Source organism: Tenebrio molitor, chromosome 9, assembly GCF_963966145.1.
Source record: "Tenebrio molitor chromosome 9, icTenMoli1.1, whole genome shotgun sequence".
Lineage (NCBI taxonomy): Eukaryota > Metazoa > Arthropoda > Insecta > Coleoptera > Tenebrionidae > Tenebrio > Tenebrio molitor.
In genome coordinates, this window is record NC_091054.1 from 14,805,141 (window position 1) to 14,823,028 (window position 17,888).

At 36.5% G+C, this 17,888-nt stretch overlaps 1 protein-coding gene and 1 long non-coding RNA gene across 3 annotated transcripts in view; one reads left to right on the top strand and one right to left on the bottom strand.

The window, feature by feature from the left end:
* The window catches only part of LOC138138849 (uncharacterized), a 206,940-nt gene that overhangs the window by 75,416 nt on the left and 113,636 nt on the right, over nucleotides 1–17,888 (bottom strand). The gene's annotated exons all lie outside the window — the stretch shown is intronic.
* LOC138138843 (cathepsin B-like cysteine proteinase 3) overlaps nucleotides 3,062–17,888 on the top strand; it is a 39,691-nt gene continuing 24,864 nt past the window's right edge. Inside the window, exons 1-7 of one of the 2 annotated variants that reach the window (XM_069058944.1) lie at nucleotides 3,062–4,746; nucleotides 4,795–5,411; nucleotides 5,488–5,716; nucleotides 5,767–6,864; nucleotides 6,913–7,122; nucleotides 7,429–7,660; nucleotides 7,720–8,098. In XM_069058944.1, the coding sequence (XP_068915045.1) occupies nucleotides 5,367–5,411; nucleotides 5,488–5,716; nucleotides 5,767–5,813 (321 nt within the window). In that variant the 5' untranslated portion in view covers nucleotides 3,062–4,746; nucleotides 4,795–5,366 and the 3' untranslated portion in view covers nucleotides 5,814–6,864; nucleotides 6,913–7,122; nucleotides 7,429–7,660; nucleotides 7,720–8,098. Of the gene's footprint in view, nucleotides 4,747–4,794; nucleotides 5,412–5,487; nucleotides 5,717–5,766; nucleotides 6,865–6,912; nucleotides 7,123–7,428; nucleotides 7,661–7,719; nucleotides 8,099–17,888 lie in introns of those variants that run through there. The other variant, XM_069058942.1, reaches the window with a different exon arrangement.

A 17,888-nucleotide genomic window follows, 5' to 3' on the forward strand; every position in this document is an offset into this window, starting at 1 on the left:
ATATCCAAATAAATAAAATAAAAATTGCGATCTGAAAAACCATATTTCGTACTTTTTCAAAAAGAAAAAGATAACTCACCAAATAAAAAGATAACGAAAAATTATCTCAAGATACTGCTTTGGAGTAACTTATTTTGTAGAAGAATTTATAAAATTTATTGACTAAACCTTGACAGAAATTAGAAAATTCAAAATTACTGATGAGTGATGACATTATTAATTAATATTCAAATCAACCTTCTTTTTAAACGGAACTTCCCGATCGGATTAACGAGTAAATTCGGTAATTTAGTTTGGCCTAACGCTAGAGCAGCGCTAGTGTTGTCAGTGTCTCCCATGTTTTATACGGGTTTTGAAAGTCTTAATTCTGTTGATGGTCTGTGTTATGAACCAAAGGTGTCCCAACTGAACCTGGTTCGGTGCTCAGGAATATACCATGGTATCTGCCAGGGGTTTTACACATTGATGGTACTGACATCGTAGCCCAGGTTGCCCAAACTTTCTATCACCTGCATACCTATTTCGCTTACTTCAACATGAAAATCAAAGACGTTGACAAACCTTGGATTCCAAACAATGTTTGCAAAACGTGTAGGGAACATTTAAAGACAGTGGATGAATGGAAAAAGACGTCATTTGAAGTTTAGTGCGCCTATGGTTTGGAGGGAACCAAAAAATAACTACGATGACTGTTATTTTTGCAATTTACATGGCGGTAACCGAAAAAAAAGACCTATCCCGATCTGGAATCCGCTAAGAGACCTGTGCTTGTTGTTGAGGCAACATCATCAAAACCCCTACATTTTACTCAAGCTGCTACATAATGGTAATAAACATGGTGCAGTTCCTATTGCTCATTCCACTAAATTAAAGGAGGAGTATCAAAACAAATTTCTGGTTTTGGAAAAATTGAAGTACCATGCAACAAAGTCCATTATCTACGAGTACATAATCATTTGGATAAGATGGGCTACACATATGATGGCTGACTACTGCTGGAGTATCATGCGTGAATGTCCTGAAGAAATTCATTCAAACAAATAACGAAAAAGACGCTTTCTTTATGTTCAGTAATGTCATAAAAGGTGAAAAATATGTACAAGCAGCAGTTTTTGGACACGTGTCATATCTCGGAAACTACAAGTAGATTTAAAAAAAAATCTATACCATTCAAATCAGCATAGTAGGCATAGTCAACAACAGTTTTAATCTTTCCGGCACCAAATCCACTGTAGACCTGTGTAATCGAAGAGCATAATCGAATGATTGATTATTCGGCTATAATCGATACACAGGGTGTCCCAGAACCAGCTCCCCAGAGAAAAAAGGGAGCCTTAGGGCGAATATATTAACGTGTATTTTGAAGAAAAAAAGTCCTATCTCAAATGAGAAAAGACATTCTGAAGTTGACCAATTAGAGTTGAGCATCATTAAGGTGGAATAATCGCAATTTTGCGTTGCCTAGGTTTCCTTTTTATCCGTAAACCTCTATAATTCTGTCCATTTGATTTGGTCCACTACATTTATTAGAATAATTGTTTACGTCAGAATTTCACTGCGATATTTAATTCAAGTGTATCATTTAACATGTATTCTTCCTCTGAGTACGTAGATATGATTCTTACTTTTGCGCGATGTGGGAACAATGCACATGAAGCAGTAAGGTTGTACCGTGACAATTTCCACAAAGACAAAACAATTCTGAAATTAATCGCTCGGGGTCGAGAAACGGGTCAGATGCAGCCAGTTCGAAGAAGAAGTTAGGGGTGCTCCAAGAAATGTAAGGACTGTCGAACACGAGGAAGCCGTATTGAATGTCTTTGAGGAAGACGGCACCCGGAGTATTCGAACAGTTTCTCGTGAAATGGGTTTATCCAAGAGTTCGGTGCAGAGAGTTCTAGCTGATAATAGGAGGCATCCGTACCACTATACACGAGTACAACATCTTCTGCCAGAGGATTATCCAATTAGGCGAGACTTTTATCTATGGTTAATAAACCAAAACGATGCTTCACACTTCTTGTCACGGATACTGTTTTCTGATGAGTCGCTATTTTGCCGGTAAGGTTGTTCCAATTATCACAACATTCATATCTGGGCAGAGGAAAATCCAAGAGAATAATTTCTCAGAAGTTTTCAACATAGGTTTTCTGTTAATTTGTGGACTGGGCTATTGGGCGATCGTTTGGCAAGTATAAGCGTGGTGGATCCGTTCATTTGTTAAAATTACGAATCCCCGGCTCTAAATTGGACCGTTTGAATTCCCCGCAAGATTAACGGGGGCAAGATATGATCAGTCCATTGGAACGGAGCTACCTGATTTACTTGAAATTGTACCTCTTGCTTATCGCATAAATGACTGGTTCCAACATTTTAGCAGAAACGTTCGAGAAATTTTGGATAACCAATATCCACAGCGCTGGATCGGTCGAGGAGGACCGCATTATTGGCCTGCCAGGTCTCCAGATTTGAATCATTTATCGGCGGCCCATAAATTCAGAGGCTGATCTGAGAGTTTGAATTCAGGAGGCTTTTGTTTCAGTTACTGAAGAAATGATAACTAACGCTACTACAAGAAGTTTGTTACGTAGAGCACAATTGTGCATATAATTGAATGGTGGTCATTTCGAACATCTGCTTTAACATTGTTACCTATTTAAATAAATGGTTCTTTTTAGAATCGCCATTTTTATTGTTTTATTTCGAATTTTGCAATTGTCAAGTCTTGATGTTGATGACAGATAAACGTCAACGAATTTTTATATCGGAAAACGTCAAAATTCCAGTTGCCCAAACATTTTATTGATTTGTGCGATATCAGGGATTTTTTGTTGTTGTTTAGCAACCGATCGGATTTTTTAGTAATACCTGAGGACGAGCTTCCGGGATTGGTGAAATTAAAAACTTTGTAACTCGGTAATTTGAGCTAGCAGAAAATTTATTTTAGTCAATTTAGAGTCTTTTTTGTTGTCGGCACATGCCTGTTTTCTCTGGGGAGCCAGTTCTGGGACACCCTGTATTTCGATTATATCATTCATAATCGCCCAACACTAATCCCCATTATCGATATATCATCTATATAAAACATACACATGTGAATTAGGTTCATTTTGGTTAATTTTTTACCGATCAAAAAGAGAAATACAGTGCATTCACTTTTGTTTTAGACCAGAGTAGGCTATGGAAATTTGGCGAGTTGTATGGTAAGACTGTGGCTGAATGACAATATACAGGGTGATCAAATAGGACTGTTTAAGTTGGTAACACTGAATTGTATTTTAAATCGTATAACAGGAGTAACTTTCGGTTGTTGATGGCTTGTCGTTGTTAATGCTATACCTACATCAGATATTTGTCAAATAAACCAACAAAACATATCCGGTTGCAGTGTTATAAATAACCGAATTAAAAAAATTTCTTAATTGTACTGCCAACTTAAACAGTCCTTCTTGATCACCCGGTACATCATGTATAATATTTGAGGTTACACTTTCTTGTCAAAATTCATGACCATGTAGCCAAGCATTATCATTTTACAATTAACTACATAGTTTCGAGGACTCAATGATGTGTGTATTTAGTGATAAATGTAAATATTGCACAAATTTAAAACTAATTTACCTTAATACTTAATAATAATGTCAAATTTGACACTGGCAGTTCAAACAATTTTGATTGTGTTATTTTGACATAGCCCCGATACCAACATTTAAAAAAATTAAAATAGCCTAGTCTGGTCTAAAACAAAAATGAATGTATTATATCTCGTAACATTTCCTAAATGTCATTAACAGACATTTTGGTTTATTTGTGTCTTTGCACGGCTCCTGATATTTCCACGATTAAAATAACCTAAAAAGGAGCAAATGATACAACCTAACATAACAGAACGTAACATTTACCTTCCAAAATAAATAAATTCCAATAAATAGGTTTAATGGAGCTGGCCATGATTTAAATAAAACAAATGTTTTCAATTGTGTCACTTTTGACATTTTATATTAAAAAGTTTTGAATTCACAAATAAAGATGCGAGTCCAACGCGGCATAAATTTCCAAATCCTTGTAAGTACGAGTACGCTCAACATTTCAATGAGATGTTGAATCAGACGGACAATGTTCATGTTGGACCCTCTCACGGTTTGTTGTTTGTACTTTAAAAGTACATAAAAAGTTTTCAGCAAATAATAAGTTTACGAAGGAAGCCACACCCAGTTTAAAAATTCCTCAGGGTACGCAAAATTTTCAAAATTTAAAAAATTCTGTTTCAAAAGTAAGGAATTGGGACAAATTGTGTACTTTAATTTTTGATGATTTGTTGATAATGCTGCACGTTGGTTACGATATTACCGAATTTCATGGTTTTGAGATAGACAAAAGATAAATACTGGTTGGTCGCCAACACTTAGGGGAACCAGTGGGGTAAATTGAAAGGAATGTTTCATACTTTGACCTATAATAACTTTCACGCGAGGGTTGGAATGCAAGTAAGAGCCAATAAAGAGAATATTGTGAATTCGTCTGTGTCAGTACAAGTCAATTGCAACCTCTTATTTACATCTCTTTTTGGTCTATGTTTTATAGTCATCGTGATTTTAATAGAAGAGTATTAATCAAAATTTTTGCATTTTATTTCGTACTACAATCTCATCCCCGCCAATTGGATCAACCAGTAACAGTTTACAAATCACCCTGGATACACTTCTTCAATTGTTCAAATAAAAAGCTTTCATATTATACCTACAGGTAAAAGTTTTCACATTGGTTTCACTCTAGCTTACGATTACATTTTAGCCATAAATGAAACTACTATTGGCAATCCTTCTTTTTCTTGTCTCGATCAGCACACACTCAGGTGCCAGCATCACACCTCTCAAAGACTTTGCAAACCACTTAAAAAAGACGTTAAAGTTGAAAGAGCACAGATGGATCTCCTCCTGGAACTTTCCCAAGAATGTGACAGTAGATGTTTTGAAAGGTCTAGTCGGAAAGAATAGCTTGCAGAGGGCCAAGGATACAACACGAGTGTTGAACCACAAGTTTGTCACTGTTAAAGACACTCAAATGTTTTTCGACACGAAAGATAAGTGGCACACGTGCGAGTCCATCATTGGTCTGATCGAAGGCCAAGGAAGTTGTGACAGCAGTTGGGTAAGAAGGTTGACAGATTTGCAGATGCAACTAGATCTTGTGCGGTCTAAGCGATAGTGCCGGCTTCAGTGATCAGTGACAGAACATGTAATTCAAGCAGAGGAGACAAGGTGGTTCAGCTCTCTGCTGAAGATGTGCTAAGGTGTTGTAAGAACTGCACAAAAAACACAAATGTTTGTGACGGAGGGTCAACGTCTAAAGCTTGGGGGTTTTGGATGAACGAAGGTATCGTGTCTGGAGGAGATTACAATTCGAAAGAAGTAAGACTTTTCGTAGCGGTTTGGGCTTGTCGCTAGCACTTGTGTGCTAAACCAAGAACTAATTTGTGACTTTTAGGGATGCGGACCGTACTCACGCTCTTCCCACAACGACCACAGTACGAATGTTTGCCAAAGGATATGCACCAACAGAGACTACGAGAGTAGCTACAACGAAGACAAACGTTTGGGATTCCTCCATTACAGATTACCGAACAGCGAGAAACAAATACAAATGGAGATGATGAGTCACGGTCCTGTTGCAGCAGTGATAACGGTCTATAAAGACTTCTTTTTCTACAAAGAAGGTGAGTTGAAGCTTGAGTCTTGAAGGTTCGATAACTTGTGATTGGTTCAGGCGTGTACAAACATTTCGCTGATCGTCAAGATAATCGGATGGGGTGAAGAAGAGAATGGTACATACTGGTTGGTGGCAAACAGTTGGGGTAAAGAGTGGGGGAAGTTGGAGGGTTTTTTTTTAAATCGTGAGGGCCAGGTGGGCCCGGCCCACCCCAGAATCCTTCTGGCCCACCCCAGAATAAAAGTAAAACACATTAAAAACAAGATACATCTGCAATATGTATCTATCATCTGTCTGTAGTTTAAAATCTGTCCCACCCCAGCAAAAAATCATTGCTACGCCCTTGATCACTGTGGGATTGAATCAGATGTGAGATCAGGAAGAAACTCGCCAGATTTGACTCCTCGTGAGTTTATAATGAAACCAGTACAAGCAAGTTCTAAATCTAGATTTTCTGAATGTGAACAGCCACTTTTAAACTGTGTTTTGTTGATCTTTTTGAATATTGTTTTAATCGCGAATTAACAATGTGAAGTGTATTGAGTCTTGTTCTAAATATACCAGTTTTAAGCCAAAAATTGTTTGCATCACAATACCAAGAACTTGGTGTAAAAGCATGGTCGATCTACCTATAATAATAGTATTGTCTCCTTCGCAACCGCTGTCAAGGCGATTTTAGTTGGGTAGTAATAGTAGAAATAAAACGGTTGTATAAAAAAATATTTCAATGGAATGTCACGACCGTATTTCTACTTCTACTTCGAGTTAAAAAATTTAAAAATCCACCGTTATTAATTTGTCAGAATCTTAATTGAACCAATGAAAAATTTATGGATTACTCTTTTTGTCACTTTCCTTGCTGTACAATCTGGTGTCGCAGTTTTCAACCCTCCTGATCAGTTTTGGTACCACGTACAATACAATGACAAGTATTACGAATGGGACTCCGCGACAGGGGACTCCGTCCCAAAAATGTACGATCGTTTCCGGAAAAGAAAGCACGTCGAAGAACTAGACGACTTGCCCGTGCTGAAACACAAATTTGGACCACCACCAGACATTCCCGAATTTTATCACTTCTCCCAAAAATGGGACGCTTGCGAAGATGTATTCAACGACAAAAACGTAAACGAAGGAAGTTGCGACGCTAGCTGGGTAAAAAAAATCTCATTCAGAAGTGCAATTATGATTTGGTCCTTGTAGGCGATATTACCAGCTTCGATGTTGAGCGACAGATTGTGCATTGAGAGTAACGGATCCAAGACGAGTCGTCTCTCTGCAGAAGATATACTCGCGTGTTGTTCCGAATGTGCTACAGAACAAAATGATTGCGGCGGAGGTGTTGTGCAGAAAGTGTTTCAGTTTTGGATGGGGCAAGGGATTGTTTCAGGAGCACATTACAATAAATCAGAAGTAAGACACAGCTAAATTATTTCTTGTAGCTCTTCAAATAACGTGTCTTGGTATGTTGTATGTTCTTAAAATATTCTTGTTTTATTGATTCTCATAGTTCCAGTCCTTTATTTAAACTGAAGCGACTAACAAATTTCTATTTAACGTTGACCAGTTGTCTACCTGGGCCACGTTTCTGCGAAAATTCTATTTACTAGCTCCACTTCCTACTTCTTCTTGTGTAGTGTTTTCATCATTCTTTACAAACTTCCCTTAACCTTAATATTGTTTTGGCTGACACTAGATAATACTTTTTTAATAACGAAGGGCTGCATGCCGTACTCAAAATTTTCGTTTGTGGACCAGAAAAGCAGCGACTGTGAGTTACGATGCACCAATCCAAAATTTCGCACAAACTCGTACAAACGAGATAAACATTTCGGATCACTCTCGTACACACTACCAAACGATGAATTACAGATACAGATTGAAATTATAAAACATGGTCCTGTTGTGGCAGAAATAACGGTGTACGAAGACCTTCTATATTATAGCAGTGGTAAGATCAACAGTAACACCACTTCCAAATTACATTTAGCAAACAGTTGATTGTTTTAGGAATTTACGAACACGTTGTAGGGGAAAAATTGGAACTGATCTTCTTAAAATCGTCGGATGGGGCTCACGGGAAAGCGTAACCGCCGAAACCAAGGAGGACCGCGTAAAATACTGGACAGTAGTGCCCGGTTGGAGCTATGAGTGGGCAAGAAAAGGATATTTCCTATTTCTCAGAGGTACGAATCATTGCGGCATTGAATCGAAAGTAAGGGCAGGGAGGAAGCTTCCATGGCTGGACAATGATGAAGATTTGGAAATCCGAGCACCACCATCACCTAGATCAGCTGAGCGTAGATCATTTCTTGTCGTACCTATATGGTTCATCATCATGTCTGTTATAAACAGTGTTGTTTTAATATAACTGCAATTTTTTTCAAAATGTTTTATCTAGTGATGCAGTACTTTGCGTAAGTAAACTTAACTGATCAGTGGTCTTGGGCGCCGCAGCCCATAGCTGGAAAGGGAGGAGTCTGTGGACGAAGCTTGCCAAGGCCAAAACCATCAAGTGGGATTGACCGCGATTGGTGGACGGCGCCGTTCAAGTTCAGGGTGAATGGGTGCGGTTTGTCGATATCAGTACGGAGTCATCTTAGCAGGCTAGAAGCTATTTTTGTTTTTATAGATCTGTACTGAACTTATGTCTTATGTCATATGGCGATACAAGTCCGAGACCAGTGTGAACAATTTCTGAATTTGAAGGTCCAGGTCTAAGTTTACGTTCTGTTGGAAGTTCAGGTCTGGAGATCGATATTCGGGTTAAAGTCAGAGAATTTCGTCGGCTTTCTTTAAAAACCGTGTAAGTCCTATTTTCTAGAATTTTTTGTGTTTAACTGTGATTTTCAACTGCTATTAAAATCTCGTATGTCGGCAATGTCGCCTCTGTCGTTGAATTTAAAAACTCTGTAAGAATAAGCGCCAAAAAATTGAATTTGAAACAGTTTTATGTATCTCCTGAAAAATTTTGCTAATTAGACATACACGGTTTTTAAAGAAAGCCGACGATTTGTAGGAGATCCAGGTCTGGTGGTTGATGTTCCGATTGCAGACGGAGAACCTGATGCTGTAGGGTTGAAATAATTCCGTAATTGGACCATATGGACCCTGAGCGTCCATTATGGAAATTTCTCCAGGACATAATCGTACACTCATGTTTCTTTTTAAATAAAAAGAGGCATAAAAAAACTTCGTAAATATCACAAACAAATATGTTTATTGTTAGCGCCAAAACGTACCGCAATTACGTGTCCAAGTGGTAATTCTCCATAATAGCGCTAGTCTTAAGTACACACTCGGTCCGCACCTGGCAGATTGACCACACGCCTCGTTCAGTGCGGACGCATTATTATTGTTTAAGCCAGTGGCGGCTCGTAACATTTTTGGCTGGATGGGCAGACATTTTAATGTTATTATTACATTTTTTATTATGTTTGTTAGTGTGTTAGTCACTGCTAATTGCAGTGTCCAGCAAGAATCTACGGGAAGGTTCAGAAACTCTCTTGTCGGGAAAGGAATTAGGAATAGGAAGTATGTGTCTCCCTTATATCAACCGATTGTTGATAATAAGCCTACCTAAGCGAAGAGCTATGTTACGGGATTCGCGATTCAATAAATTCAAAAACGACTTACCGTTGGGCCCGGACGTCTGAATTTTGTTCGTATCTGTACGCGGTGGAACTCACTTCGTGTTCGAGATGTTACTTGTTTGGTAGTTACCGACGAACTCTTTGAGACGAACTATTTTCTTCTTTGGGCCTCCCCGACAGGGAGGGTTTTATTGTCAGGCGAATCGTGAATCGAAAAACGCGCCAACGACACACGATAGTAAAGTGCAACCACTTTCAATGAAACTAAATGCTAAGATCTAATAGATAAAATGTACGGAAACAACAAAAGAAAAAAGTAAACAAACAAAAGGAAAAAAAATCAGCTATGTAAAAATTCAACAAATATGATTTGTGTTTGAATTGAATTTCGCAGCCGTTGCCTTGACGACGCCCGTAAAAGTAAAAGTCATTTTTATATTTATTTATTATTACAATTACAACATATCTATTTGCATATTTCCGGTGTAATCTTACAAAATCTGGATTGGTTACAGTCAAAGTTTGATTTTGTGTCAGGAACGGCCACTATTAGTACAGAATTTTCATCCGGTTTGAAATTTCCGCCAATTTCAAATGAGACAGCCGCATGAGGTTGAGGAGTCGATAAGAAAGATCCCCATTATCCATCTATCATCTATATATCATCATACACATGTGAATTAGGTTCATTTTGGTTAATTTTTCACCGATCATTCACGACTCCTGATATTTCCACGATTAAAATAACCTAAAAAGGAGCAGATGATACAACGTAGCATAACAGAACTTAACATTTTTACCTTCCACAACAAATTAATTCCAATGAATAGGTAAGCCAGTAAGTACAACAGTATCCGACACGGTTTTCACATTCTTCTTGTTACATCAGTCTCAAAGTCATTGTAACATTTTTCATATGCCGTTTCGATTGTTCAGGTTTCAAATGCGACACTGCACATTTTATAATATTTTTTTAACTCTGAATGAGTACACGGAACTGAAACATCGTAATTTTCTTCGGACATTTTTGCAATTTTTCTCAAAGTGAATTGTTTTATTCATGTTGTTTCCATAGCGACATGGCGACATGTAGGCCGACTTTATTTTTATTGACAGTGAAGGAAATTTTACTTGTTCATTTTATGATTACAAATTTTCGGGTTGCACACAAAATGTTGTGTACACCTTGGCTACGAAATCCTTTGACGACCTCGAGATTGTCTTGACGACAATTTTTCTCTCGGTTCGTCAAAGTACGATTTCGCATCCTTGATATACAAATAACTGTTATAGTATCGGAATTAATTTTTTCGGACTTTCATAGTTTAATATAAATCCTTTTATTTTACAATAGTATATTACAACATGAGTTTTATAAAACTTATATTAAGACACGAGTCAGATTTGCAGCACGAATGCTGCAAGCAGGAGTGCTATTTTTTCTAATTTGCATATTAAATACATGTTTTTTTACGAATAAAATCTATTTTGGTAATTTAAGGAATTTTGTGACAGTTGGTGACACATTTATTTCATGGTTAACATTTAACGTAAAATTCTAAATTTGAATCTAGACTAAACATAATTGTCATTTTTCGCAAGTGAAATTGCAATTAAAGATGAATCATCTAGAAATGCGGCAAATAGCAGAGAATACCAGAGTCAATTTGCTGCCGGCAATGTGTGCTACCAACTGAAAATAGTTCCTAGATTTCGGATGTGTTAATAGCTTATTAACGCATTCAAAACGAATGCGTTAACAGCTTTGTTAAAACAGCAAACTAGAAAAACAACTTTACCTGTATAAGGCCCGGTTTATTCACCTTCAAGTAACTTTATTTGAACGGTAATTAGTTACCATGGATCTACCAATAGCAGATTCTAAATCATAGCAACTACTGGCCAGAAGGTGAAGGTGAATAAACCGGGCCTTAGTCTTAAAAACTGCAATGGCGGTAGTTGTTTGCAGATTGCCTTAGAAACGCGATACAAAAATCGACATTGTGGCAACACGATGTGAAGGGTATAATCACGTATCGCATTGGGCCTATTCTAGATGTGAATGTGTTGTAATAAATATTCAATCGCGCAAAAAATCTCATAAGCATCACGAACGTTAATGACAATGTACCGATCTCAGACAATTTTGGAGTCGTCGCAAGCTCCTCCTCCAAACAATTGTCTTCGATCGGTACATTGTTATTACCGTTCTTTATACTTAATATATTATAAACGCTGTGCCAAAATCAAAAAACCATTGTGGTGCAAATAACACATATTTTTCATGACATTTCCTATTACTTATCACAGTGACAAATAAGTCAAGGGAGCACCGCAGTGGCGGCTCGTGAGGGGGGGCTCTGGGGCGGCGCCCTCCCAGAAATTTATATAGGACATAAGGAAAATATATTCTTTTAAATATGTTAAATTTTTTATTAAAGATTTGTTGATTTATTTATTTTATGTCAATAATATAGGTATGTAAATGTATCGTATGCAAAGGTTGTAGATAGTAACCTAACTCTGTCCGCGATAAGTTTCATATTATTCATTCTCCTCTTTGGCGAGGGCGGCCAGCTCTGGAGCTCTCGATCGCGTATCCTGCAAGGGCGTAGCAAAGGGGGGGGGGGGGCAGGTGGGCCCGCCCCACCCCAGAATCCTTCGGGCCCGCCCCTGAATAAAAGTAAAACACATTAAAAACAAGATACATCTGCAATATCTATCTATCATCTGTCTGTGATTTAAAATCTGGCCCACCCCAGCAAAAAATCATTGCTACGCCCTTGGTATCCTGTATCAATGGAATGCAGCGTCGAGTTGCGTTGCCATGACAACGTCACGTTTCACGAGGCCGTTTGTGGCAGGCAAAGTCGGCGCCCAACGTTCACAGGCTCGTTGCAAACGAGATTTTGACGCCCGTTGGCAGTATTTACACTCTTTTAACGTCGACAAAATGAAAGTAAGTGATTTAAAAATACTGAAGTTTGGTTGAATTTATCTAAAAAATAGCGGTCAACCAGTGCCGAATTTAAATATTGTTCATGAACAGAAGCAATACAAAAACAAAGCTGCATTTATCCGGCGGTTTAATAAGAGTGTTTATAAAAAAACGCCGTGGATATGTGGTTTTGAAGAAACAAATGCATACCTTTTCTGTTTTGTGTGCCTACCGTTTGGTGGAGACAATAAGTGCACTGAAGAAGGTGTGTGTGATTTAAAACATCTACGGCGCGCTTGATTTTTTTTCAAATTCATTAATAAAACATTGTAACGTAATAAAATTGTTGTTTATTTTCTTGAATTTTTATTGGACAAAAATCAACGTGTTAGACATCATTGAAGTCAGAAAAAAATTCTCTACCAAAATAAAAATAAATAAATATATGTTTCTATTTAAAAAAACAAATTGACACTTAATTGACATAACAATTAATGTTGAAAAAAATAAAAAATGAAGCAGTTTTGTAGTGTTTTTATAACCATTGTAAGTTTTTTTTTTTAATTATTACAATCGGACAATAAATAACGGAACTACGGCTTGCGGCGTTTTTTAGGAAACAGCCTGTACAGTCACGGCCAGGGAATTTCGTCAATCGTTGTTATTCAACTGATATTAGCTGTAACACAGGGTTTATATACACACCCCACATTGGAATTTTTGACATGGATGTCATGTGGCATTTTGATTTTTATTGTGCGTGACAGAATATCTGTCACAAAAATTTTGAATGTCAGTCATAGTGATAATAAAGTTTAGGCTACACAATTTTTTTCGAATTGACAGTAAAATAACTGACGTGGCCGTAACTGTACATGAGACAGAGCCCTCCCTTGTCAACGAGTCACGAGCCGCCACTGGAGCACCGTACATTTTAATAAATACGTACTAAAATATGTATCCGGCGTTCAAATGAAATCCTGGGCTGAGTAGGCGTTGGAAAAATTAAACCGTTCAGAACAGTGTAAAGTTTGAATTTCGCGCCGTTTGATACGAAAGACATTTGTTTATGTTTAATCGGGACATAATTGAACATGTTCGTTTTCAGCAAATGGTGCCCTTATATATTTGCAAAGAGAGAAAAAAAGAAAGATTTTTGTGGCTTTAAATTTTAGGTTAGCTTTCAACATACTCCAATTAATCTACGCTTTAAAAAAGCACAACAATTGACGGTTTCCAACGCCTTTCCAGCCCAGGATTTCATTTGAACGTGCGATATTTTATACTACTGGACAGTAAGAATGATGAGTGATGGCGCTGAACAAGTTGAAATTGTAAAACGTCCCAGAGTATTTCGAAGAAGAGTAAATTTTCGTTTTCAATCTTTTTTTAAATTTAATGAACGGTTCGGTCTACGTTCTCTGAAAATGGAAGTATTATCTAATGCCATTGGACATAGATTACAACACGAAACGCAAAGAAATTATGCTTTGAGTATACAGCATCAAATTCAAATAGCTCTGCTACACACCAGCTTTTTTCGCTACTCTCCAAACTTGCAGCCGTGGTACAAATTTCTTGCCAAGCCTTTTGTTTAGACTGTTTAGTTACTTGGAGTGTTAAAGCTCCAAATAAAATCTGTTTTTTTTTTATTAATTTCCTGTAGGAAAGTAACATTAAGTGAATAGCTGATTGCAGAAACGACGTGAGTCAATATAATATCAAAATGTTGGGAATTAAAATAAAACCACCCGAAACAACTTACTCGTGGGGTTTCAGCACAAACTCAAGTTCTTGCACGCTGGCCATGAGTAGTTCTAATAACTAGACTCGTGGCGTTTCTTTACTCATTGAATCATGTGGTTTCTGCAATCAGCGATTCAACTGCCTTTTTTTGCCATTTCAAGTTCTTGTCAAAAAACAATTAATCACCATAACAATTTAGGAAATTGTCATTTGTTTGACAAGTAGTAAATACTATTTTATGAAACACAAATTATTATTAGTACTTGTCGTTATTTCTATAATCACTTGTCACTAGTCACTGATCAACTTGTAAGTTTTATGAAACAGGCCCCAGGAAGTACATGACATTTTAATAATTTGCAACATTATTAACATAATTTATTTTGTAAAATTACAATTATTATAAACATTAATGTTACAATGCTCAACTTTAGAGAACAATTCAGGATTGTGTTTGGTTACTGTCAGACATTCCATTATTTCCGAGTTGGACGTCAAAAAAATTATGTATTCAGAATTTAGGCCTTCTTTTACGAATCGCACTGCATCTGGTCTCACATTTAACTCAATATCTGAACTAGACATTTTTTCAGTCGATTAACACACCAAAATCAAAATTTCAAGCACTAACAGTGAAAATTTAACCTAATAAACACAGCAAATAATTTGTTAGGAAAAAAACAAATGAGCGGTCACCGTCGTCAAGGAATTGATTCCACAGCATTCGATTCTTTATTGACGATGTCAAATTCTACAATAAAATTAGTCTTGATTTTTAAAAAATTTAATATTTTGGTCAGCCGAAAAGTCTAATACAAATGTCGTACGGGAGGTATTTTCCGGCGCTCCAACTAATCAGCCACTCGGCTGCGTCATCGTGGCCGAAACCAGTTGTCGCGCCGAAAAATTCCCCTCCCGTACTGTAATGTAAATAACTATTTCCCACGGTAAGATATAGTGCTTGTAACTTCCTAAGGAATTCTGACTTAAGCCCTAAATAAACCGAACAAAGACCCTAGTTAAAGAAATTTATTGTCATATTGTGCCTGTCAATCACTAGACGGTCTCCGACAAATATTTTGAGTACTACCCCAGGTAATTTTTTTCTCCGAGACCGCCTAGTGATTGACAGGTACAATATCACAATAAATTTCTTTAAGTAGGGTCTTTGTTCGGTTTATTTATGACTTAAGCCAAAATTCCTTATGAATTTAAAAATACTATACATGAGCGTTTAGGATTTGATATAAAAATATATAAAGAAGGAATAAACTATGCAACAAAAAATGGTAATATCACCAAAGATATTGATCAAATCTTGATTCACTGCTCCCTAGTTTCATCTACTTATCAAAATAATCTCAAAAATGATGTTATATACGCTTTTACTCCAAATATTTCACCTAGATCCTTAATTAATATTGAAATTTAATGTTGTTGTTGTTAACCATTGCGGTTTAGTTAGGATATGCAAGCTAGTGACGATAAGTAGCTAAGTAGCAATTTAATAAAAATGATCTCAATGGCAAGTACCAGTCAAGAACAAGAGACTGTTATGAAACTAAACTTAACTGAAGAAACCGAAGATCGTGAATTGCACTTCTTTGGCTTTGCTAACTCGTGAACCTTCGGTGAACTTTTTAGATTTGTTTAATACTGTTTCATACTTACTTATAAAACAGAAGTCTTTACATGGGAGATACTTTAAAGAACTGGAACAACCAGAAGTTAATATTCAGGCCTCTCATGCATGGCTTAAGAAATCAAATATTCACCCTGAGACGGAGGGTTTTATATTTGCAATACAAGATCGTGTTATAAATACAAGAAATTATAAAAAACACATATGCGGTTTACAATCGATCATTGATAAATGTAGGATTTGCGGAACTGAAGGGGAAACCATTGAACACATCATTTCTTCTTGCACCGTTTTGGCTCAAAGCGAATATAAAAAACGTCACGATATATTCGCTAAAATTATACACATGAATTTAGCTGTTAAATTCAATTTATTAAAGAATACACAACCACATTATAGTTATACACCAGAAAGTTGTTTGGAAAATGACAGTTACAAGTTATATTTTGATAGAACAATTTTAACTGACATTCATATTAAGCATAACAGACCAGACATTATAATTTTAAATAAACAACAAAAGCAAGCATATCTTTTAGATATAGCTGTTCCAAATTCACATAATATAACACAGACATATAACACAAAAATTAATAAATATTTAGAGCTCTCCGTTGCTATGAGAAATCTTTGGTGTTTAGAAAAAATTTCGATTTTACCACTTGTAATTCCAGCAACGGGAATAGTACCGCAATCTCTTTTTAAAAATTTAAAAATTCTGGATTTAGATAACACATTGGTAGTTGAAATTCAAAAAGGTATATTATTATACTCATGTCACATCGTGAGGAAGTTCCTTAACATTGACACAGAACATAATACACAACAAAGTCAAAATGCGGAGGCGAGACATCGATAATTATGTTGATATGCACTGCACTATTACTTGATAGTAATATCCGTAATAGTGTATATACTCCGGCAAAATTGCCGTGCCGTCGGGTGGAGGTGGGATACGAAAACTTATTAAAAAAAATAAACGAAATGCTTTTTGTTTTAGATCAAATGAAGACAAGTCCACAAGTGTTATTTCAATATTTGAATGTAATTAAAAAATTATATGTTATAAAGGGAAAAATATCTACAAAAACGCTTGTGTGTATACAGAAAAAGTTACATACATTTTTATAAAATTGGAATCGGATTATCTATCAGTAAATTGTTATTTACTGCATCGGGATAATCTTCGTTAGCCCTACCTCCACTAGTTTGTTTATCTCTTGGTGCGGGGGTAAAAAAAATCTTAGATAAGAGATTAAAAATATCAGAAAGGATTGAAAAATATAAGTTAATTTATAAATTTTATAGACAGTTATTGCATTTATATAAGGCTGATAAAATAAATGAAAAAGAAATAAATTTACGTGAAGAAGAATTTGTCAGTAATTTTAATTATTTTCCCAGAGAGAAATGCCTAGAAAAAGACCATTTAAACCGTAATTGATGATTCTTATTGTAATAAATGAGATGTATTACTTCGGTCTGCCACTCTATTTCTCACTGTTTCATCTTTATCAGACATGGAATAGTATATTAAGTATAAAGAACGGTAATGACAATGTACGGATCGAAGACAATTGTTTGGAGGAGGAGCTTGCGACGACTCCAATATTGTCTGAGATCCGTACATTGTCATTAACGTTCGTCATGCTTATGAGATTTTTTGCGCGATTGAATATTTATTACAAAACATTCCTAACTAGAATGCAATGCGCTACGACGCCCTTCACATCGTGTTGCCACAATGTCGATTTTTGTATCGCGTTTCTAAGGCAATCTGCAAACAACTACCGCCATTGCAGTTTTTGTGCGCAAATATCGCCAGTTGTGTTGAAAAACAAGCAGTAAAATGAGTGAGATTAGTGATTCCGAAAACGAAGTGGATATTGTAGAAGAAACTTTGAATGTGGGGTGCGTTACAAATAAAGAATTTTTGAAACTAACGACCTCAACGTGTAATTAAGAAGACAAGGAAAATGTGTGGTATGAAAATTTTGATAATACTAATGTCGCGGCAAGTTCACTAATATTATTTCATTGCAGCGGCAAGGAATGCCGACCACAAGAGCCGTGTGAGTTTCCAGAAAGTGCTAACATCTTGTCTTCAACTTCTGTCTACATAAATGAAGAATTATTTTCGAAACCAACAACCTCAATGTGTACCTAATCAAGAAGACAAGGAAAATGCGGGGTATGAGAATTTTGACACTGCCAATGTCGCGGCAAGTTTGCTAATGCTATTTCATTGCAGCGCCAAGGA